We start from the raw sequence: 24,217 nt of genomic DNA on the forward strand, positions 1-24,217 counted from the left end.
ACTTCTCTGTAGCTGAAATAGCAACTAACATCACAGGTGCTTCTGTACGGCTGCTCACACGGTGTTCCTCTTCAGTGGTGGCGCTGGGAAGTTAAGGATTTAAAATGTGGGGGATGAAAGTGGCCACGTGCACTGAAGAAGTTTCCTCTTCTTTCGCTTTCTGATGGAGTATATTTTGGATAAAGTTATGATACATTTTATTTTTTAAAAGCAAATTAATTTTGTGAAATAAAATGACTTGCGGTTGATGAAAGTACAGCCTTCCTGTGAGCTACTTCCCTATCTTTAAAAACTGGAAACCTGGAACTAGAATCTTGTTAGGCAGTTGAAACTTAAATTTTACCTGAATCCTGTAGCCGTGCAGGTTTGTTTTACCTGGAACAGGATCCAAGGACGTATCGCACTGATCCTTTCTCCCGGGTCTGGTCTTTGCTACTGGGGAGTAATTAATTATGTTATCAGTTCCTTGCAAAAAAAAATGGCATTGTGACACCATTTTAAGTCCTTCAGTGCAGGTGAGATAAGTTATTATGTTTCCCTGGAAGTCCTGCAGAGGAGAAAGACGCATTAAATAAAACATTACTAAAATTAGTTTTACCTGTTTTCTTTTTAATGAGGCTACTGGAAAATTTAAAACAACACAGCTGGCTCCTTGTCTCTGTGTTTCCCGGTGGGGATGTGAATGTGTCGTGGTCGTTGTGTGTTCGCCTGGAGCCTCTGCAGTTCCTCTTGCTTAATGTTTGCATGACCCACGTTCTTTCATGCTTTTATGTCTGACCTGTCTCTGTCTTGAAACATAAAGAGGTTTCTTTTAGACAGGAAATGCCTTTTTCAATATGTAGTTTCAGGTTTTTTACTTCAGTGCCTTTTTAGAAATTCGTTTCTTGGTATCCTGTTTCCTTGTTTGAGTTTCCTTTTTCAGTGACTGTCTCACCTGGTTGTTGGGTCTTCATTGCCTGGCTCTAATAGTTGTCATTTTCTCTTTTCATGGCTTTTTTTTTCCTCATTAAAACTTTTTTCTTCTTTTGCCTCTCCAGTTTTCTTAGACCGTTACTTGCTGGGTTTATTTGTGCTCATGTTCTGTTTAATTTCGTACTCATTTCTGAAATCTTTTTCCTTTTATTTCTAATTCTTCCCTGAGTTTTCATTCTAATCCTGAATATTCCTGATTCTGATTTAGTTGTTCTTTCATGACGTCACATGCCCTTGAATTCGTTTTACACGTTTTCCTATCTTGCCTCTGTGTCTTGTGGCTCGTTCTCGGCACACCTGTTCTTGGGTGGTTGCGTTGTCAGAGGTGTTACTCCGCTTCTGATTCTCTTCTGATAACTGTGTATGAGATTTCGCCTTGGTTGTGTTATGTGACGTTAGGTTTTCATTAGCTTTAAAAGGAATTGATGTTCACGATAGCTTTGCAACCTCACAGATCCACCTTCAGTTGTTTTCATGTGATGTTTAAACATTAAGGCCACTTGTTTTCTGAGATTTTCTTACTCTGTTCCCTTCTCCCACTTTTATCTGGACCTTCTCTTCCTTTACCTCCATTCTTCCTGTTGTGCTCAATGTTAAATTGTTTCCCAGGAGTTTCTACTCAGTGTGGGGCCCTGTCCTGGAAGGCACACGTGCTGGTTACCTAGTGAGAGTTATGGGGAACTTGAGCTAGAACTAGACTGCTTCCTCTCCAGTCCCAGCTCCTTGCACTGACTTGCTGTTGGATTGGGTAAAAGTCCTTCCCGCCTCGTGTACTTTCTTCACGTTGGTTCACAGCAGTCTCCAGTGTGTATGTCTTCACCATCTCAGGTTCTGTTCTCAGATCCACTGATGCCTTGTGAGCTGCAGGCATCACATGGCCTAGTGCCGTTACGTGCTCCCCACCTGATGGCATCCTGGGGTTTGTGGGGGTACTCCATCACCAGATTTCTTTGTGAATATTGGGCACGGGTTGTGGTTTTTTGAATCTAGTACTACTTTTTGTGTGAGGAGCTTCTGGAAGCTGCAAAAACTGTCATTGCTGTTATAGAAGTCCTGTGACAAGCAATATTTAAATGAATAAAATTCCCAGTAAAAAAGCTAATTTGGAGCACTATATGATTTAACTGCACTTGACCTGTATGTGTTAGAACATTGTTTAACCTCTAAAAGTTTTGACCCTTAGATAAATTTCCTTAGTGACTTACACAACCATACATATAATAAACTTTCAGTTCGCAATTCTTGGTACCCTCCTCTTTAAGAAACCCCAGATCAAATGGCTTTCCTTATTTTGTGGAAGGAATGCTCATTATAAATCCATCAAGCTGATGACATTTCTCTAATTATAGCCTTGTGTACAGACTTACCTTTTTAAGTTGGTTGGGATCCCTCTTACCCTGACTCCTTGCCCAGGCCATGAAATGTGTCCTCAAAGAAGCAGAGAGTCGAGTTTATGTTCTACCTGCATGTGCAGAGGGAAGCGAAGAGAGAAACGTGGTACTGTCTATAACGCTGACTCTGTGTGGCTTAGTAGGAGGTTTGCATCTTTTTACAGGCCATTTGGGAAGAAGCTACATTTATTTTGAATTTGATTGTGCAGGATTGTGCTCTTTCTTTTGCTATTGTTAATCGTTTTTAAGGTTAAACTTTTAAAAATATCAGTACTAGTTTTAGAATTCTCTTTTCCTAGTGACTGGCTAGAGTTCTTGAGTCAAAGCAGTGAACAAAATGGTAAGGTGTTACTTAATGGAGGTCACTCATTTAGCTCTGTTAATTCTGTACTGCCTCGTCTAGTAGAGCTGAAGGCAAGGGCTTATACCCTAGAGAGCACTTTCTTTGGTAGGAAATTGTTGGGCACCGATGAATGAGTACCTGTTTGAATGGCTCATCTAGAAACACAATTATGACTAATGCCATTGTGTACAGTATTTTAGAGGTATCCTTGCTTCTCTTCCTGCTTTGCGTGGATATAAAATGATAGAGGAGAGCAGGTGTGGGACAGAGGGTAGCACTGGCCTGGGACTCCAGAGACCTGGGCTCTTGTTTGGGCTTTGTCAGCTACATGATGGGTGATCTTCAGCAACTTACTTAGCAGTGGCTCCTTTTTCTTTCTTTCTTTTTTAGAACATTTTAAAATTAGCAGTATCTAGTGATATGGTAAGTTCTAAATGTATCTTTTTAATGTCTCATTACTATTTTGATAGTGACCTTTGTTAATTTCTAAACACACACTAACAGTGTACAGAGGGACAAAGTACGTCGTGTTTGAGAGAGTAGGGTTGTTTTCTGTGACCATAGTATTGGGTGCAGTCCTGTGGGTCTTAGGAGGTGAAGGTGAAACTGTCAGGCAGGGGCTGGTTTGGCCTTGATCCTGTGAGTGATGGGGGCTTGGGGGTGGGGGGAAGGACAGCAGAGGGAGCTCTTAACACATTACAAGGTGAAGAGTGACATCTAATACTATGTTTCTTTTAAGAACGTAAATCTGATGGGCTTGTTCCTGCAATGACCCTGGCGGTGGGTGACTAGATCTTGAACTAAAGTAATGGCAATGAGGTTGATTAACAGAGAAAGCCTACAAAAAATATTACAGTTAGAATCACTGAGATTTGTGACAAAAGAGACAAGAGTCCAGATGACTCCTGAGCTGGGCCTCAGGCACCTCGGATGAAAGTAGTGCTTTTTTCCTGGACTTCAGATGGAATGAATTTCATAGTAAGTAGTGATGACAAAATACTGTAATGTGAGACTTTCCCAATTTTGTCATAACTGTGATTTTATTGCTTTAAATAAAGAATTCATTCTCTGAGTTTGTACCAGCTAGCAAATGCTGCAACATATGCATCAAGGTCTGAGAATATCTAGAAATTGTGAAAAATCAGAAAACTGGTACCTCTAATTTTACATCCTCACTTAAAAATTTTAACTTTTACGTATGTGTGGTTGGCTTATTTTGTTCTTAAAAACAATTAAAACAGAAAGAGAACTACTACCCTAAAACACAGTTTCATGAAAACTGAAGGAGTGGACTCTGTATTAGATATTTCCAAGGAGTTCCTGAGACCAAGAACGCTGGCCCTTCTTTTCCAGCAGCTGGAACCCAAAAGATCTTGAAACCAGTCCTGAAAAGCTTGCTCCTATGCAAGAAATCCTGGTGGCTTTTGAGAGGAAGATAGAGAAGTATTCTGGAAAATTTCAAGTGGTAGTAGAGGTGAGTCACTGACATGAAGAATTTATCCAGGGACTTACAAATATTAATTTTCTCTTTTTAAGTAAGAGGGGTTTTTTTTGTTTTTTAAAAATACACAGTCAGCTAAGGCAGTTTAAGATTTCAGTCTTTGTGTTCTAAAAATTTAAATGAACAGAAAATAGTAGGGCAGGAAGTATGCCCTCTCCCACACAAAACCAAATACATTGAAATTTTAAGAAGCAAAAACAAATACACTGAAATTTCAATGATGAGTATTCAGCAACAGTACAGTTTCTTTTTGGAGATAATGATACTGGGAAAGCACATGGTAAATAAATGCCACGCTTACATTTTGAATGTATTATGAGTGTAAGATGCACTTGGATGGGATTTTTAAAAATACTGAGTTCATTTGATTCATAACGTCTTTGGTCCTCAGAAGACTTTGTTCTCTTGGTAGAGGTGGAGGTCCTCGTAGGAGGAGGTCTCCTTGCTTTGATTCAAATGCTGCCTGGATACCCTGGCTTAGCTCCCTCTGGACAGTAATTTACTTGGAAACAATTTAGGATTAATGTAGCCCCTTTTAATTATTTTATTGTTTTGGGGAATGGGGAATTTATGGAACAAAAGGTGTAAAATGAGTGGCCTCTCTCTCATATTTTTGTTCCTCAGTCATCCAGTTTCCCTCTGTAGGAGCAGCCATGTTTTTCAGTTTCTTATACATTCTTCCTGAAATATTTCGTGCTTATATACAGACGTAGGAGTGGTGCACATTCTTAGCTGTTTTCATATCCTTACCCAGTAATCTTTTGACCTGGGGTAAGATTCTTCTTTCCCCCCCATCTATTCCTCAGAAGATGGGTGGAAGTATTCTAATTTGCCTTTTTTTTTTTTTTTTTTGCCTTGTTTTCCTCCAAATTTAATAGACTTTTCACATTCTTCCCTTACACATTAATGTGTCAGATTCTGTTGGTCATTTTAGTGTTTTGCATTTTTGCTATGGGGAATTTAGAAGGTCTATTTGCCACATTGTAACCTAATCATTTGCAGCAAATCAGTTAGTATTCTCTGTCTTTTATTTTGTAGCTCTTACTCTTTTTTCCACTTATTCCATTTAAAAAAATAGCCAGTGAACCCTGAAGGGCAAGTCAGTAGCATAGAAATTTATGAAGACTCTGCAACTCCATCCTGAAATGATACATTAGTGCGAATTTTTGTTCAACTGTAAGTGGTTGTTGCCTTAGACACTCTTCGGGAAAAGTGCGGGAAACGTGGTGCCAGGGGCAGGCAGGAGGCGGGCACTGAGAAAAGGGGGTCGCACGACACGAAGGGGGCCTGAGAAGGCCTAAGTCTTCCGCACGGACGCTGACCCAGGCTGGGCTGGGCTGGCTTTGGCTGGGCCAGGACAAAGACAAGCCAGGCCCTGGCGTCATCCTGTCACTGGGTTGAATTCCACAAAGAGCTCTGCTTTCCAGGATTTGGGAAGATGAAAGAAAAGAAAGAAATGGACGAGTTTTATTCTCGAGAGAGTGAATCATTAACTTGGAACCTCGGGTGGCCTGTTACTCATCTTGCGGGTTATTACTGTTTCCCAGTATTGACAATGCCTGAAGCTTGGGCACATGTGATTTCTGTTTGTTACTGTTGCCCTTTCTCTTTACATGTGTTTCATGACCCCTTTTTTAGTAAAACTGTTCTTGTGTGCAGCTTAATTGCCGTATTTTTCCACTGGAGATGCCCCATTGACATAAAACAGTGATTTTTTTTAATGTACCCAGTAGTGTTACATAAAAATAAAATTTCTGGTTACATTTGTTTGCTTACTTATTGATTCTGCTTTTGTTTACTCTCTTCCCACTTTTTGTTATTTTTTTAGTTTTTCTGTATGGTTATTAAATTACACTAATACAAAAATAAATGCCTATTAAACCTTTAAATTGACAGCCTCTATTCTCTTCAGTCTCTGTAAAACATGAAAAATTTAGAACTCTTTCAGAATATATGTTATATTGTTTTTAGTGCAAAAACTAGGACTGGGTGATATGTTTTCTACTTAGAAAGTTTCAGAAATAGAGATGCTTTATGTATGTTAGACTGTGAGGACAGTGTGTTAGCCGGTAGGCACTTCTCAGCATTTCAGTTCAAATAGGTTTTTTTAAAATTCAATTTCAAGTGATGTGTGAGGCTCTGGGCAGGTGGTATTCTATGTACTGGACGATGTGGCAAGACAAACACACAGATCATGGACTGATGAGGATGAATACTTTTAATAGTAGGTTCTGGGATTCGTAAGTGTGTTTTATTATACCATTTCTAGGTGAAGCCTTCCTTTTCCATTATAATCGTGGTGATTTTGGATGAAGGTGGTTCAGTCAAGAAGTATAATATAAAATTCATCTTTCTAGGACCATATATTGTGTAAAACGAGGACAGATTGAATTTAATAGAAATAGTAAGTAACATTCATTTTTAAATATGTTCTAACTAAATGGCATTTATCATAACTGTGAGGTACACATCTCACTTATTCCTCAATATAGTTTATGTAAATATATATCATATTATATATAATTATATATTTTTTCTTAAAGTAAAAAATGAATGTTGAATTTGTATTTGACATATTCTTACAATCATTGGTCAAGAATATCAATACATTTCTGCTTTCTGGATGCTTGGCTTATTTTTTAAAAATCTAATTTTGAAACCAACTATAGTTTGTTAAGTAAGTAAATATCTATTTTAAAATATTTAAAAACCCTAATAAAAGCTTTGATTTGAGTAATTAAGGGTCCTCTTCCTTCCTTTTTTATATTTGAAGTGTGAGTGGAAGAGAAAAAAATTGACAGAAAATGACATGACTTCTATAAAGCCAAAGAATTTTCAAAATTGGTAAGGTCTTTTAATTTTTCATAGTCTTACACATATCCCTCCTTTCAGAGAAGTGAAAACAGATTCATAAAATTTAAGATTTTCAGAACGGTGCATAGTGCTTAGGATCTGGCTTGAGTTGTAGGAATGAGATGGTGGAAGTTAGGTAGTTCATTACCCGTATCTTAAATCTCATTGTAGTTAAATATAATTAAATATGTAAAGCTCACTTTTTCTTTTAAAACAAGTATTTGCCCTTTATCATCCCTGTTTTTTGTGACTAGTCTGCTCATCCCAGCTCTGGAAAACTGAATCATAAATTGCCAAAGAATAAGCAACTAAAATTCTCCTTTCTAACAGTCAGTGCATTTTGCTAAAGCATTTTGGATTAGAAAACCTAAAAGAAAAAGAATAACATTTTAATAATAGGAAAGGGGTTTTAACAATGGAGGCAATAGTTACAGTATTCTGTTTTGTGGTGAAATTTCCTGGATACTTGTTTTAACTAGCTGGTGCATGGTGGTGAGGATTGGGACTGAGGGAACTTGATTCCGGTCTCAGCTCTGTAGCTGATTCCTTGAATTACCCAGTAGAGAACCTCTTTGTGCCTGTTTCCTCATCTGTGGACTGAAAACAGCCTGTGAAACAGAGCCTGGTGTTCATGAGCCCTGCACGGTGTAGTCCCAGTTCCACTGGATGCTGCTAAGATACCTAAGTTACTGATGGCTGATGCTGGTTGGTTCTATCAAGAGTTAAATACTTGTGGAGACTAATGATCTTGGGCCTGTTAACATCTTGCAGCTTCAGGTTCCTTTTTTTTTTTTTTTGTCAAATTAGGGTAATAACATCTAAATCAGGGCTTTTTGAAATTAAAAATGGCATATACAATTTATATTTTGTAATAGATATACAATTTATGTATTATATACAATACATCTAATTTATAATAACATTGTTTATATATATGACTAAAGTATTGAGCCTAATGCTTGTTATTGTAGTTATTGGGCTACTTCATTATTTTCTGCTGATTACCAGACAGTTTGCTTCTTAGGGTCAATAAAGTAAATTTTCACGTGTCCCGTAGGGCCATTTCCAGTATCGTCTTGAAACTTTGAGGGCAGCTAGTTTGTGCCACATTTCTGTCGCCTCCCCAGAGTGCCAGCCCCTGTTGTCTTCCCCTTGCTCTAACATCTCCAGTTTGCTGAACCGGCTTCATCTCCACTGGTCCTTCCATTGCAGACTTTCTTTCCACTCTACTCTGTTCTGCCTTTTAGAAACTTAGAAATTATCTGAGCTTACTAGCATCTCCCTTCTTTTTACAAAATGATCTCTCTGTATCTTTAGTGTCGTTGAATCCTTGTTTCGCCCATTCCCAGCTAACACAGACACACACACGTACCTTCATTAAGTCACTTTTTGGCAGTGGTCTTCTGAAGAAATGGCCTATTATTTCACATTCCTTTCCGTTTCAGATTTTTATACCTCTTTTTGTTTTGTTTTGTTTTGTTTTGTTTTGTTTTGTTTTGTTTTGTTCTGTCTAATTGATGGATAGCATCCCTAGAACAAAATTAAATAATTTGGTATAATGTATATGTACGCCTTGTTCCTAATTATTTTTTATTTTGCCAAAATAAAATACTAATAATCTGTATTAAAGAGAATACTTGTATATAATGTATAGAGTCATATTTGTTGAATATAAGATAATGTCACTGATTATACGAACCACCTCTATTTTATGGACTAATAAGATAAAAGATCAATTATAAGACACCATCAATTGTAAGATGTATTTCTATTTCATAAATGTTAAAATATGAAGAAAAATATAACTTTGGATCAGTGAGGTATGGCATGGGTAGCAGCTACTGTTTTTAGTGTTAGTAAATTTTTATGTATCCCTATTGTTAGAAACTTCAAATCTTCTTCTTTTCATAGTTTCTCTGAGCCATATTTAAGTTACTTTTTGCTTCTTTGCAAATATTATGCGAACTAAGAGACATTTTTTTCTTGGTCTAGTTCTTTCCAAATGTTTAATGTCTTTGTGATTACATGACTTGATCATCTCTGCTTCTAAATTCCTACCACAGCACAGAGATGCAGCATCATTTGAATGTTTGAAAACATTTTTTCTCTTTTTGGGAAGGGTGAGCTATACTGAACGTTTCTCGACCCTTCTCCCCGCACAGAATCACTTCCCAGCCTTGCTCGCGCTATCGCCTTGGCGCTAGTGTGCCTCCCAGCGCGCCAGCCCTGTGGCCTGCCGTGTTCCCTCCAGAGCTAAATAACAAAAAGCCTTTCATTTTTTTTGGTTTACTAGCCCTTATATTTCCCAGCCTTTCGTTACTTCACTTTCTCATTCTCTCTAGAGAGATGACCTAGAAATCTCGTTTACCCTGAAGAATGCTTATGTTGAGGGAGTGTGGTGTAGATATCCGGAAATGAAGTGTATGTTAGGATTTTGAATACCTTAAAACTCTCAGTTGGGAGAAAAGTCACTGTACTTTTACCTGAAGGAAGATGGAGGATGGTTCGTGTACACTTGAGGGCTACAACTCAAGGTTGACGTCTGGTAGTCTTTTAAGCCTGGGTTGTCTTCTTGGGGGTGTGGGGCTGTGTGTTTTGGAAATGAGGGGAAAAAAAGGAATTACAGAAGCAGATCTTTCAGCCAGTTCAAGCATTTTAAGGAATTTAAGCTGCATGTCAATGGTGTAAAATAGTAATAGAAGAATGTTTGGCTTGTAAACGTTAGTTCAGTTTCTAATGTGATAGAATATCCTGGAAGTGCTGTTTGGTTCACAGATGATGGAGCTTAACTGAATAATCATTTCAACCAGTGTAATTATCTTACGCCTCCTCAGCAGTGGTTATTGCTCCTGCGGTTGATAGGTTTTAGGGAGAAGTCCTGTGAACTCCTAAACTTGTGTGTAAAACTTGGCCGTTAGGCACAGCTTTTTGGTAGGGAGAGGATCCTTGGCTTCTAGCACAATCTTAAAGAGATTGATAATCCCAGAGAAATGAGTCCACGTCTGTAGTGTTCTGGGTCAGCACTGTTTCTGGACCCGCTCTCCGTTGTGATCTTGGTTGTAAATCCTGAAATCCTCAGTATTCTGAAGCTCAAAACAAAGAAAATTTGATTTTGAGTTGTTAGCCTTAGAAGTGGCAGTGTTGTTCATGTGGTGTATTTAAAACAATACACCACCACAAAGCCAGGGAAGCTGCTTTTAAGAAGTAGTGAGTATAAATAAAGATGACATTACAGACACAGAAAAAGCGTGAGAAAACCGTGGATCCACATATGTTGAAAAAATGTGGAGTATTAAAAATATGCTTCTGTTTTGAACTTGAATTAATTTCATAGTTGTGATTTAAATTATTTTTCTAAAGAGAAGATTGTATGTTGGGAATGATACATGTCTAGTGTGTGTATACCTGCGTATACGTGTGTGTTATAGGAATTACTTTTTAATGTTTATGTGAGTAATGAAAATACTTGATTCTTTTTTAATTGTAGTGCATGCAGGATATGGGAAACACGAAAGCACGACTACTGTATGAAGCCCATCTTCCAGAGAACTTTCGAAGACCGCAGACAGATCAGTATCCTTTAAAATGTCTTTATTATGGGTTTTAAAAGAATTAGCTCATTTTTATGGTTCATATTTTAACTGTATTTAGGAAGATGTGAACTTTGTCACACTGTTGTTCATTAAAAATAGAAATTCATTTGCCTTGAGCTGTGCTTTGTAGGCAGTAAGTTTTTAATACGATTCTGGTAACACGTAATCTATATAGTATTTTTATGTAATTATTGTTAAGTGTAAAATATTTTAACTGATTCTTCTTGATTGACTTCCTTAATTCTTGATTGAAGAGTATGTGTTGTTTATTATTTTAGGCTATTATTTGAGAATTGATTTGTGAACATCTTGAGTATTTTTAAAAAAAATCCTTTCTAGAGGGGTTTTCTTTGATCACCTTTATGTAGTAATTTATATGAAGCACTTTGACATTTACGCGTTTGCAAGGCAAGGGGCATGTTTAGTGGAAGTGCTGGGGTAATTTGGGCTCACTTCACCACTGACACTCCGTCTTCATCCCAGGGTGCACAGCGGTATTTACTTCAGATCTGCCCTAATGAATGAATAGAATATTTTCTCAAAGACGTTTTAGTCAGGATGTGTTTCACATGTTAAAGGTAAATCATTTGACTTTATAGGATTTCTCAAACTTCAGTCTGAGTTTGAGAAATCCTATAAAATCATAATAGGATTATCTAATTGAATGTAGGTATTTGTGATTTTATCCAAAAGTGATTTTTGTGGTTTTGGCACTAGAATGTAGCTTCTTAAAGATCGGTTGTATATTACCCCATTGTGTACTAAAATGGTTTGTGTGACCAGACAAAGAAAAAAGTTGATCTTTTCTTACATGGAGATACTGGCTATTATATATTTTTTTCATAATTGTGTGGAAACTTTTTGAGTTACATTAAAAAAGTTAGTGTTTGACCTTTTCTGTTTCTGCTCCCCCCACCTCCTTCCCATAAATTAACAATCTGATATCCAAGGCTAGTTTTATTATAGCAAGATCCTAGGGTGAGAGTGGGCGGTACGCTTCAGGCAGAGAAGATCGTGTGAGCTGAAGTATGATGGTGTGAGGACACACGACATTTTACAGTTTTGATGTGACAGGAGTTAATTTCTTTGGGGCAGGCGGCAGAAGCAGCTCATTTTCCAGATTCTAAAGGGTTTTTAGTACCATAGAGAGCAGTTTGAACCTCATTTCATTGGCCCAAAGGGTTGAAGAATTTGAAAAGCCATGCAGGGTTTTGAAGCAGGAGAAATATTAGAGACATTAGCTTCCACTGCCAGGAAGATGAGCTGGAGGAGATGGCGGAGTCGGGGAGACGGTGTAGAATACCCGTACAGCTCAGAAGTGAGAGGTGATGGGGATATGAGTTCCAGAAGAGAGCTGAGAATGAGCAGGGGCGAACTGGGACGATCATAAAGAAGTTGGGAAGGCAGGAGCAGTTGGAGGAGATGAAGATTGGCTTTGTTTCCGGGGAAGACAGAGATGACCCCAGATTTTCTAGCTTGCCTTAGGTTCAGTGAGTGAGGCAATCTTACTGGAGGAAGGAATTCAGTACCAGATGAAGGTTTAAGGGGTAGAGGTTGAAGACAGTGAGCCATTACTTTGGGCAGGATGAGGTGTCTGTTGGACGCATATGTGGAGACAGATGCCCATTTGGAAGCTGGAAGCAGGCATCTGGACCCTAAAAGAAAGCAGGAAATGTAAACTGGACAATCACTTCCGTGTAGGTGATAGAAAGATGCTCGGTTAAGTTATGTTTACCTAGGGCAGCAATACCATTGCCTTAAAATTTTTTTTTTAACTTTAGTTATTACATCTGCATTATTTTTATCCCTTCTTTTAACTATGAACACTGTGATTTGGAGCTTTCGTTGGGGAGACTAGTAAGAATACCAGTCCCCTTTCTTTCTTGATTTCATGAGTCGCTCTAAAGCTCAGTGCTCTTTGAAAAGTTCAACATCTCTGCACTTTTATTTGATTTAAATATAGTTGTCTCATCCCTAGAGGCAAGTGGAACCAAACTGAGTGAAACTCACACAATAGGGGACCTCACTGCATTCTTAACAAGATTTGTCACTTTTTAAAAGCTTTGCAGTTTACAAAAGTTAGGCAGAAGCTGCTGTGAAAGTGTAATTTCTCATGTGGGATGTGGTTAATTATAGGCTGCGTGTGCTAGTGCATGACGAGTGATAAAGCTTTACATTAAGCTTTTCATTATTAGGATATTTCGTCTTATCTACAAACTTTAATTACTTCAGTTCCATGAGATCTGTTGTGTGCCACAGCTAATCAGCAGTTCTTCTTGGAGCTTTTGAAAATTTTACTGCTGTCAGTGGTGTGTGTCTGGAGCTGGAAGATTTTGTTCTTGGGAATAGATATTAATTTAATTGTCTTTTAAATGGTATCTTTAAAGAAAGGAAGAAATCTTGAAATACAAATAAATACATGTTTAAATATAAAACACATCGTAATGTTAAAATTTTCCTGGATTTAGTTAGTATTATTTGTTCATTTTGAGGATTGAGACAATTAAGGTACTAAATGTTCTATAACCACAGGCACAGGGAATATTCTGGGGCATCTTGTTATTTGTTTACTGACTCCCAAATCAACCACTTAAACGTGAATTGTTGTCAGTATACTCCTTACCTTGATTTGCTGAAATCATTACTATTCTATTTCTGTTTTTTTTTTTTGGGGGGGGTGTATTATTGATCTCTGTCAGTGTATAATTAAGTCCTTTTGTGTCTAAAGGCACCTGGAGACTGGAAAATGAAGATAAATATTTCCTGATCTCCAGATTAGTTGGTTCTTTTGTTGATGTTTCATATTTGCTCAGACTTGACGCTGTGCAGGCCGCCTCAGCCCTTAACACAGTAGCTGCCATCTACTTCCCCCTCCGCTGGGGCCCTGTGTCTAAAACATTTGCCTATTAAAATGCATTTATCGATAGTAAGAGCTAAGAGTGAAATTTACCCTGTGCCACAGACCGCTCTTACTTCTTAAATCCCCTGGCGATCCTGTGAGATGAGTCTCAGCGTTACCTCCATTGTGAAGGAGCGGAAACAGGCACCCAGCTCGGCAGAAATAAAAGCCCACGTCATTTATTGAGGGCTTCCTGTTTGCTAGGTACTGTGATGGGTGCTTTGTCTGTATTACCCCCTGAACTCTCAACAATGTTGTGAGGTGGAGTATTACTATCTTCTTTATGTATCTGAGTATGGGTTCAAGAGATCAGCTAGCTTCAAGGTCACAATAACTGCCAGTTAAATAACAAGTGCCTGCTGGTACCCGAGATGAGGGTGCACATCGGAGTACTAATTCTCCTCTGGGAGTTAGTACTACAGTCAGCACGGAGTGCAAAATTATCATCAAATTTCCCTTGAAAATCCCTTACGTTGTCTACAGTGACAGTTTGCAGACACAGAGAACCTCTATAAATCCAATTTGGCTACACTTTGCCCTCTAGCAAATAGAATTTTGGGAGTAGAATTCAGAAATCAGTGAATGCAGGCCCATGAGCCAGCTACTGTTTTTGTAAATAAAGTTTTATTAGAACATAGCCATGCCCATTCATTTATAAATTTTCTGAGGCTACTTTGGAGCTACAAATGCAGCAGTGAGTAGTTGCACCGTAGACCCTAGTGCCCCACAGGACCTAAAATATTTACTGCCTGGCTCTTTAAGAAAAAGTTTGCTGCCCCTCTGGAATAAATCATTTTTTCTGTAGGTGAGGTAACAATGAAGAATTGCCTGGCATCTGGGGCCTTGTATAAAAAGAAATAAGGACCACGCAATACATTCTTGGTCGAAGAGGCACGTGGGAACTGAGAGCAACCAAGGATGTAGCATGTTCTGTAAATCACCATTCTCACTCAGGTGACTTCCATGCAATTCTGAAAAAGTAATGTTTTATGTTAATAATTAGGACTATCCTAGTGTGTTGTCCTACCTTAATGCTTTATTTTATTTTATTTTTTTTTTATATCCTTGAAAAGCAGATCACCTTTCATCTCATATAATTTTTTAAAGTTGCCTACTGCTTATATAATATTGAGAGGGTTTCTTATCAGAAGCAGAAACCAGACTCAGCTATACTTGAATTACTTGTAAAAAATATATTAAGTATAAATTGGGATTTCACAGATATCTGTTATTTCTGAAAATTCACACATTTCATTTCACTAGATGTTAGTATAGTTTTTCACTCCAGAAGATTCATACTTAAATGTTTGCCTTTTTCAAACTTCAGTATTTATAAAAACATCATAGTTTTCAATATTTTAGTTTTACAGTGATGTTTAAATTATTTTATATACTGTATTTTTAATCTTAATGAGTTTTCTCTCTAATGGTAATTTTTTCGTCATAAACAGTGATCTTTTATTTGTCATAAACATTTAAACTTGAAACAGTATCCAAAATAAACTATTGTTGCTGTCTTTAAAGAGAAAATATATCAGTGTTATTCTCCCAAATATTTAAACATAAAAATTATACTTGAATTTAGATTTCTAATAATTTTCTTCGGTTAAAAAATAACTGTATACATATTATATGTTACATAATATTTATATTTAAAAGTAAATATAATGACTATTTTAAAAACATTTATACAGTTTTTAAAAACAAATATATATCATCTGGAGTGAAAATGACATCAAAGTAAATTTATGTTTCTCTTCCCTTTTTGTGGTGGTGAATAGTTGTTTCTACAATGAAGATTGCTCAGTACAACCCATATTCATGCATACTCATCCAAAGCATCAACTTTTTTGATTGTTTCATTTTTTTCTTGTTAGAAATATAGAAAGATGTCATATTGAACATGGGTTTACAGTCTGTGGAAACTTCATACTTAGCTTACTTACATGTGAAATTGTCGAAATAAAATAACATTATTGCATTTCATGAAAACCTTGGCATGTTTTGGTGATTTTTTGGTATTGGCTGCCAAAATGTTCAGATATCTGAGTAATCAGCCTGGTGGCAGCTCGAGGACCTCTCACTTGAAAGGGTCTCCCTGGGCACCTTGGAAATGAAGGTCTTCCGCATTTGACGTTCTTCGCTATATTTTAGGACATGTATTATTATTAGCAGAAATGCAATGACTGGTTCTCAGATGCAGCTGTGGTGACCAGAGGTAATATTCTCAGAGGTCGATGTCAGACGTCCCTGGTTTCAGATCACAGTTCTCCCTTGTACTGTAGAATGCCAGAGAACTTCCTAAACTTTCTGTGCCCGAGTTTTAGTTGTAAAATGGCACCTTCCTTATAGGTTGTTAGGAGGAGAAAAGGAGATAATCTGAAGTGCCTTTCACATACTCAATTCATAGAAAACTGTCTTCAAAACAGCTTTCAGTCATTCAGCTTACTTAATAAATGGAGTGTTTAGATTTTCTGTCTGTCTTGCCTTCCCTGGCTCCTTTGAGTGCTTTTCCTTTAATACCTGCTGTATAGTGGTCTGCTAACTCTGTCTATTACCTTTTGCCTCAGCTGTCAACTTAAAGGTCTTTTATTAACTTCTAATCAGGAGTTATTGACTGAAAATATATTGTTTTGCTGCTTAAGGTAACTTTTCTTTGAACAGAAGGATGTCTTATCCTGGGATCCACAGAGAGGTTGTATTTCCGTGTAATTCATGTCCTTTATAGTCCTCTGTATTCTATTTTATGCATTAAAAAGCATTATCTCAGAAAGGAGTCCACAAGCCTTCTTTAACTACTAAAGGCACTCATGGTACTAAAAAATAAAAAAGTTAAGAATCCCTAATGGAAGAAGTCCCATTTTAGTGGAATAGGATAAAGCAGAGATTGGTGAGGGAAGTCTTCTGTATCAGGTAACTCAAAACTCTTGAATCCTACTAGAAGTCCCTCACTCTGCCAACAGGTCAGGCTAGTCCACCTAGCCTCAAAAAAATTAAATAGTGCTATCTTTAGTTTAAGCTTCTTGACTTCTCCATTTTTTGAAGCTGTGAAAGAAAAAAAAATTGACCACCATTCTTCTAATACATGGGGAATCAATAAGAGGCAGCCATGTATGGTGGGATGAACGGAAGTGTTGAAATCATGGTTGTTCAGTCTTTCCAAGTTGCTGACTCTTCACCTATGAGGTGGAAATTGTAATATGCACATGACTGCTTTGGGGAAGGATTAAAAGGAAAAAGCTCTGGACAGCACAGAGTATCTGGTGCACTGTGGGTGCTGCCTGGGTGTTAGTTTCTTCACTTACGCTGAAAATCCAAAATGAACCTTAATTAAATTGAGAGTTTAGTGGAGGGTTGAGGAGTGTGGTAGAATTGAGAAGTGTGGTTACTTTCTTTTTAGAGTGGGTTGAGTGGTTTTGTTGAATGGGGAAAGTTTTCTGAAAGAGATAGACAGAATGAAAGTAGGTTTGGCAGAAAGAAAAGTTAGGTTACAGAATTTAGTTGTAGAAATAGTATGTGAGGAAAGAGCGGACTGGGGAGTGGGAAAATTGAATTTAGAGCCTTGGCTTTGTGGAGAGGATGGAGTAAAGGAGAACGTGCATGTCACTGAACTCATGTTTTTCCTTAAGTTATCTGTTTTCAGAGCAGTGGAATTTTTCATCAGAGACAAATACGAAAAGAAGAAATACTACGATAAAAATGCTATAGCACTTACAAATGTAAGTAAAATCTTCATCTCTATCACCAATTAATGTTTGTTGAGTAGATCCTGAACTTCTAACATCTGATACAGCTCAATTTATTTATTGTAAAGATATACTAGTTACATACCGTAAAACATTTGAATATTGGAATTTTTTGTCACTTAATGTTAATGAGCTCTCAAAGCAGAACTCTTGGTTCAAAAAGGAGCATAATCAAGTAAGAGTCTAGTAATTGCTTAAATGACATTTGATTAAGTTAATTGTATGAAATTTACAAAAATATAAAGCCACTAACTGAAAAAGGAAGGTAGAGAAAGTTATTTTACTGGATTCTGGAAATGAATGAAAAAGGCCAGTTTATTGTCTTATAAGGGCTTTGGTGAATCTGTCCAGACATAAGTTTATTAAAACATGCTTTTTAATTGATTATTATCAAGCATTTGATACCTAATTTTGAGACCTTACTATAGTGATCAAATATGGTTTTTTTTTCTTTTCCTGATTAAATTTTCCCATCCCAGTAATTACCATTTAAAGCTAATTGTCTTTATTATTTCAATCATTTTTTGGTCTTTGATTCCTGGCTCAACAATAAAGCTACCAGCCAGTTAATTTTGTATTTAAGTCACCTGCCAAGTAATTTAGAGGCAATAATTTCATCTCTTTTTGCATGTAATCTGATTTTCCTTTTCATTTTCCTGTAGTCCATATGGAGAAGCAACATACGATCAAATTCTAACAAAATAAGGAAATTTTAATTTAATATATTATGTTTGACCATTGAAAAATCTTGGTGAAAAGTGTTTAAAGTATGATTAATGTATATTTTTGAGCAAAGGTACCCTTGTGTTTATTTTGGGCTGCATTTTCAGTGGATGTAGAAGAGGAAATCCTTTGAAAGATTGACAAAAATGGACAGTATTGAGAATGGTATTTATAATGTCCATAAAATTGTTTAGTTATAGCATTATGGGGAAAAATGACTTACTTTAAAACACAAGTAATGTATTTTCATATGAAATTCTAAGAAATCATTTTAGAATACAGGATGTATAAACTAGGGGATGAGAATTTTGGTGGCCATCCTAAAATTCTGTCATGGTGATACAGAGCGAATCTGCCCTCCCTGGCTGTTCCTTGATGGAACGAGTGATGGGAGACATTTGAAAAACATTGAGTACAGAAATCTGTCCTGCCTTACCTCCCCGCAACCTCTGAAGCAGCAGGGAATCACAGCTGGAAACACAGTGATAACAGTGATTTCTTGGGAGATCTAGCGGGCTTGAGGTGAGGAGGCTGAGTGCTGGCACGTTGTCTGCTCTTTTCCATCAGCAGCTTTTCTCTCCTCTCCTCCCTTCTTCCCTCCCCCATCCCTTTCTTCCTCCCCCCACCACATACTTCCACTCTCACTTGATTCATTTGCCACCAGAATGATCAAACACCGAGTCTGCTGGAGCGGTGAACGTCCGGGTAACTAACCATTTACTCCTGACCCCTAACGTCCTTGGATTTGTCTTGGAAAAACAGCTAATGATCACTGGGCGTTGGTGACTTTAAAATGAGCACTCGCTTGTTGTTGTTTCAGTTGATCTTACACATTTCTTGCCTCCTTTATCACTTCACATACCTCAGAAGTAACCTCTGGAACTCAATACGAGTTTGCAGCACACAGAGGTTTTACTTCTCCAGACTGAATTTCACACGAAATTACTTTTCCCATCAGTGGCCTTATAATTGAGTATTATATTAAGGGTTTAAAAACAGCAGCATTTTCACTCATCTTACATATTTGTGTATGTATGTATATACACACATATATGTATTAAAAACTAGTAATTAGTACAACAAAAGTAAAATTAAATCCTTTGTTTTAACTTAAAAGTTGTTATGGAAGCAGCGTTTCTATACTGTATTGCAATAAAAATGAGCTAGTCCTCCTAATTTTATTGAGCTCTGTTTGTCGTTAGCTAATGCTGGCATAATTTGTTATTTAAGGTAAATGAGCAATAGTTTTAAGACAGTGTGAATTGCATTGAATTTTAGATGCCCTTCGAGGTGGGGATGAGAAACTGAGGTGATGAATAACTAGGTGGTGAGTTAAGATTAATGTAACACAGCATAATTTCAGGGTGTTTTTTGTTGTTGTTACTTCTGTTACAGTTTTGGTTTCCTTTTCTGTGGAATAAGAATGCTCTGGTGTCTACATTTGGTAGTGTTATAAGAGTTAAATAAAATAAGGCAAGCTGCATTTTTTGTAGAGTACCTAGTAAATACAAGCTTAGTAAATGTAAGCTCCTGTGGATGATTATGTTGGAGAAAGAGGGGAGGGTGGCAGGGCAGACGACTCACAGCAGGTGGACAATTTAGAGATGTGAGTACTCAGAATTAACCATAAGACTTTAGATCATTGGCACAATTTTGATATGAGTTCTGTTTGGTTAATATTGCTACATTTTACCCTTTAATTATGGGCTGCCAGGTGACTGATGTGGCCATTAAAGAATTCTATTTTGAAAGTTTTCTAGAATTCTCCATTTCTTAGTGATTTATCCAATGATTTTAAATTAGTATATTAAAATTCAGGCTGCTTCATAATAGTTCGTGGCCGTGATTCCTTAGTTAAGTTTGTTGAAGTCTCTTAACTCTCCCAGTGAGTTTAATTGGTGATTTCTTTTGTATGATTGATTTATTAGTTCAGTAAATGTACTTTCAGCTTTTGTATCTAACATATGCCATGAAAGGTAATTGACTTTGGAAGTCATGTTTCTAAAATGATTTCTGGACTCCTGAAAAACTTGAGCTTCATAGTATACTGAGAGCTCCTGGGACAGCCATCTGAGAACTGCTGTGATAAAATCTCCACTTGGAAAACATATCCAAGAATTTTGAAAATGGGTGTGAAGCAATGTATTGCTAGCAGTTAATCCATAGGGTATTTTTCAGTGTTTCAGAGCGCATGATTTTTTATTATACCATTATTCTGTTAAAAAGGGTGATATTAAAAAGAAATCAAGAAAGTAATGTAATCTTTTCTTGAAAAGATAGATGAACATTTTGCCTTATGATCTTCAAATAATCATACTGGTATTTTTTTAAATACTTGATACTTTTTCAAAGAGTTATTTGCTCACCTTATCCTGGTACATGGTAGTGGGAAATCTGTTTTGCCTGATTAGATTTCTTCTGCAGTAGGTGGGTTTGTATGATGGGATTGCTCTGAGAGTTTCTTCACATACAGTTTATTTTGGTGGGGGCTTAGTGAAGAACCTCAGGGCTTAAGGATAATTGAGAGAAGGATTGTAGTTCGTTTATTCCAGAGGGAAATCTTTTCCGGGTTCCACCTGTGTATCCTGTCATGGATAGAGGGGAGGGCTGGAGAAGGTGGGGAGTAGGGGGATGTTCAAACACGACTATTGATTTACTGACACCACCAATTCCCAGCACCGTTTTCAAGGTCAAAGTCTTGTCCTCTCTCTCTCTAAAAGTACTAAAATCCAGTGAAATGGAATTACCATCTAGCCAACAACATAAATTCTGAATGTAACAATAACTGTAGATAACTTATATGAGATTTCAGACAAGTATGATAGCAAGCCAGTGCACTGCTGTTGAGATGGAACCTCCTTTTGGTTCTGCCTCTGAGATGCACTCATCCTCCTGTGTTCCACAATAAAAATAAAAAAAATATTTATTGAGACCTGCTGAATGCCAGATGCTAAAGATGATGAACAGACCAGAACAGTGTCTCAGACAACTTCAGCTGAACAAAGAACATTGATTAAGTAATCACACATCCTTACTGGACAGGCGTGATGAGGATGCAGTAGGGGAGTGCTGTAGAAGGTGCTTTAGGAGCCATGAAGTGGCTGCTTAACACAGACTAGGGGAAGGAAAGGATACTTCCTGGAGGGGGCAGTGTCCACTGGGAATTAAAGGATGGGTAGGAACTACTGGAAGTGTGGGTACCTCCTGCAAAGGAAACAGCAGGAGTGGAGACCCCTAGAGCCAGGGGAGGCTGACTAGAGTCTAGACCCAGAGGAGTCACGTGCGGCTCGAGGCAGCGTGGCCAGGTCAGGGGAGGATGGGAGACAGGTAGACGACACTTGTGGCCTAGTTGAGTTTGGACTCTGCCCTTCTAGGTGGGAATATGTAGTGGGCAGACTCGTATTTGATTTGTCATAGTTCAGAGAAGAGCACGTCTCGGGGGGAGGAGACTGGGGAGGAGGGCTCATCCTGGCGACAGGTGATATGATTTCCTGCTTGGGTGCTTAGTGGGGCTGCTGAGAAGTGGTCTGGAGAGGCTTAGAAGAACATCAAGAGCATTAGTTTTTCTTGCCTCTGCGTTTTTCCCTCGTCTGTATCCGTGCTTCCCATTGTCAGTATGTAGACTTCTATTTCTTCATTGCTCGCTCACATAACGGACCTTACCCTACTCATCAGCTTTTTAAAAATCTATCTTACTGAGGTATACTTGACATACAATAAAGGCAGACAATTTAAGGCACAGTCCGGTGAGTTTTGGAAACGGTCTGCCCCTGTGTAACTAGCACGTGGAACGTTTCCTTCACTCCAGCAGTTTCCTTTGTGTCTCTGGCCTCCCACCCCAGCCCAGGGAGCCACTGCCCTGCTTTTATCATTGTGGGTTCTATTTGTCTTTGCTAGAGTTTCATATGAATGGACTCATACTGTTTACTCAATGTGCCTGACGTCTTTCTTTCAGCATGTTTCTGAAACTCATCCCTGTTTCCATGTGTGCTGTTAGACCAGTCCTTTTTTATTGGCACACAGTAGTTTGAGGTACAGGTATAGTTTGTTTACCCATTTGTGGTTGATTTGCTCATTGACTTTTCAAGTGTCTTTCTTACTGAACAAGTCTGTTTTTTCCCTATCTGGAACATAGTATTAAAGGGTTGTTTTTTTTTTTTTTTGCATTAAAATGCATTGTTAAATGACTCATAGTTACCGAATAGTTTTATATTGCTCCTTTTGAGGTTTAAAAGTGGTCAGATCAGTTTATCACCCTCTGAAAATGAGAACTGTACTTGCAAACACTTACCTTGAGTTAGTAATACTTAACATACTGAATGCCCCTATTCCTCCCTTATACTTTTGTGTTTAGCTTTTACATGAGTTCGGGCAAAAAGGTCTTTATGATACAGGTTATTATCTTAAGTGATTTTATGTACTTCTAAAAATCCCTTGTTTTCTGAATGAAGTGGCAATGAAAGATCTCAGATAGGTAAATGTCCAGTGGGATAAACCAGCTTTGAAGCCAGGCTTTAAAATGCACAGTTTGTCTTTTTAAATATTTCCTTCTATGTTCAAGTTACATTAGTAGTCACTCAGTGGCTAGTTTGCATAATTTTTATAGAGACAACAGTGTTCCAGGAAAAAAAAAACCCAAAGATTTTGGTCTTGGGTTGCAAGTCAAGAATTACAGTCGTAACTAAATTAATAACAGGCAGATTGAATGAGGCCTGTCATCTCTCAGTGTTATTTTGACATTACATCATGACCTTTCTGTAATAGCACCTTTTATTTTTAAAAATTCCTCATAGGCACTGTTGATACGATAGGGCAATATAGAGATGTCAGTTTTATGGCTTCAGAGATCTACTAAGCGTTTTGTGAGCGTATCTCACTTACATTTTGACAGTGAGGAGAGCAGGAAGATAATGCTCCCATTAAAGTGATCAACTGCACATTTAGAAATTGGGTAGGAAGATGTGTGGAAAGGCTTTCAGATGAAATCGTTTTCATGTCTAAATGGTCTTTGCTGCATGTGTAACTCTCTCCTAATGCCCTGGGGTAATTCAGTGAGTGCAGCTCTCAGAATGGTGTTGATGCAAACAGATCCTGAAGAGGGAAGTGTATGAATTGCTTTCTGACAAGCCTGTCTGCTGCTTGGCTGTTACACTGCATTAATCCCCTCTTTTTCTCTCCCAGCCTTCTTTCTGGTTTTTAAACAGTTGATTAAAACCTTAATTAACTTTTACTATTTCAGCTGTTTTATTTTCCGCTCTTATAACAGTTATTGTCAGTAAAAACAAAAACTCATTTGTACTCTCCTGCTCCTTGAAGCAATGTATCTTCATGTCTCTGAGCATTAATATTTCAGTGGTGACACCGACCGAGACTGAACCATGAGAAGTGTCATTATTTTTCAGATGCTTTTGGTATGATTTTGTCTGAGTACACTTTAAATTTTATATCATAGTGAAGTCCATTTTAAATCATGCACTATTGTGTAGTAAATACTTTTAGAAATTCTACATGGAAACACTAAAAAAGCAACGCTTTCTTCTTGACACAATATTTTCCTTTGACATACTTCTAAATCTCAGAAATATGTTTCTTACCTGTGCCTGTCAATTCTGGTGACCTTGTGTTGTTTGCTTTTCTTTTTGTTTTCTCCTGACTTTTCATCTGCATTCCACAGATTTCCTCCTCTGATGCTCCTCTTCAGCCTTTGGTGTCCTCTCCTCTACAAGCTGCTGCTGCTGAGAAAAACAAGTTGGAGGTATGGTGGAGTTCTAGCCACATGATGCATTGCTCAGTGGTGAATGCACTTCCTTTCACCATGCACCCTCCTTTGGGATGCTGTCATGGTTGTTTATGTTTTGAATAGTCTCCAGTGTTAAATATGTTAAATGCGAGAATTTTAAGAACACTTTTGTACGTCACAGGTAAGATTAAAGGGCTTTAATCTGTATGTAATTTCAGAATGATGAATTTACTAGTACCATAGATATATCTCAGCATTTAATAAGCAGTTTTTGTTGTTTTTTCCATTACTACTTTACACTTGAAGGAACTTTCTTATAGTTGCTCTTGAATTCTTTGATTCATTGGGAAGGTTGTTGATTAAAAATGTTTTCTTTCTATGATTCTGTTATTATAAGCACTTGAAGAAAGTAAAGGTCGAGTTTCTCTTTAAGCAATACTAACCATCATATAGAGA

At 37.6% G+C, this 24,217-nt stretch overlaps 1 protein-coding gene across 6 annotated transcripts in view; it reads left to right on the top strand.

Annotated features, from left to right (window-relative positions):
• The window catches only part of SMAP1 (small ArfGAP 1), a 176,340-nt gene that overhangs the window by 101,597 nt on the left and 50,526 nt on the right, over positions 1-24,217 (top strand). For 3 of the 6 annotated variants that reach the window (XM_074368757.1, XM_074368756.1, XM_074368758.1), the window contains 3 exons: positions 10,548-10,633; positions 17,196-17,271; positions 23,696-23,776. In XM_074368757.1, the coding sequence (XP_074224858.1) occupies positions 10,548-10,633; positions 17,196-17,271; positions 23,696-23,776 (243 nt within the window). The remainder of the gene's footprint in view (positions 1-10,547; positions 10,634-17,195; positions 17,272-23,695; positions 23,777-24,217) is intronic. The other 3 variants (XM_074368760.1, XM_074368761.1, XM_074368759.1) reach the window with 1 other exon arrangement.

The sequence above is a fragment of the Camelus bactrianus genome, chromosome 8 (genome assembly GCF_048773025.1).
Source record: "Camelus bactrianus isolate YW-2024 breed Bactrian camel chromosome 8, ASM4877302v1, whole genome shotgun sequence".
NCBI classification, from domain to species: domain Eukaryota; kingdom Metazoa; phylum Chordata; class Mammalia; order Artiodactyla; family Camelidae; genus Camelus; species Camelus bactrianus.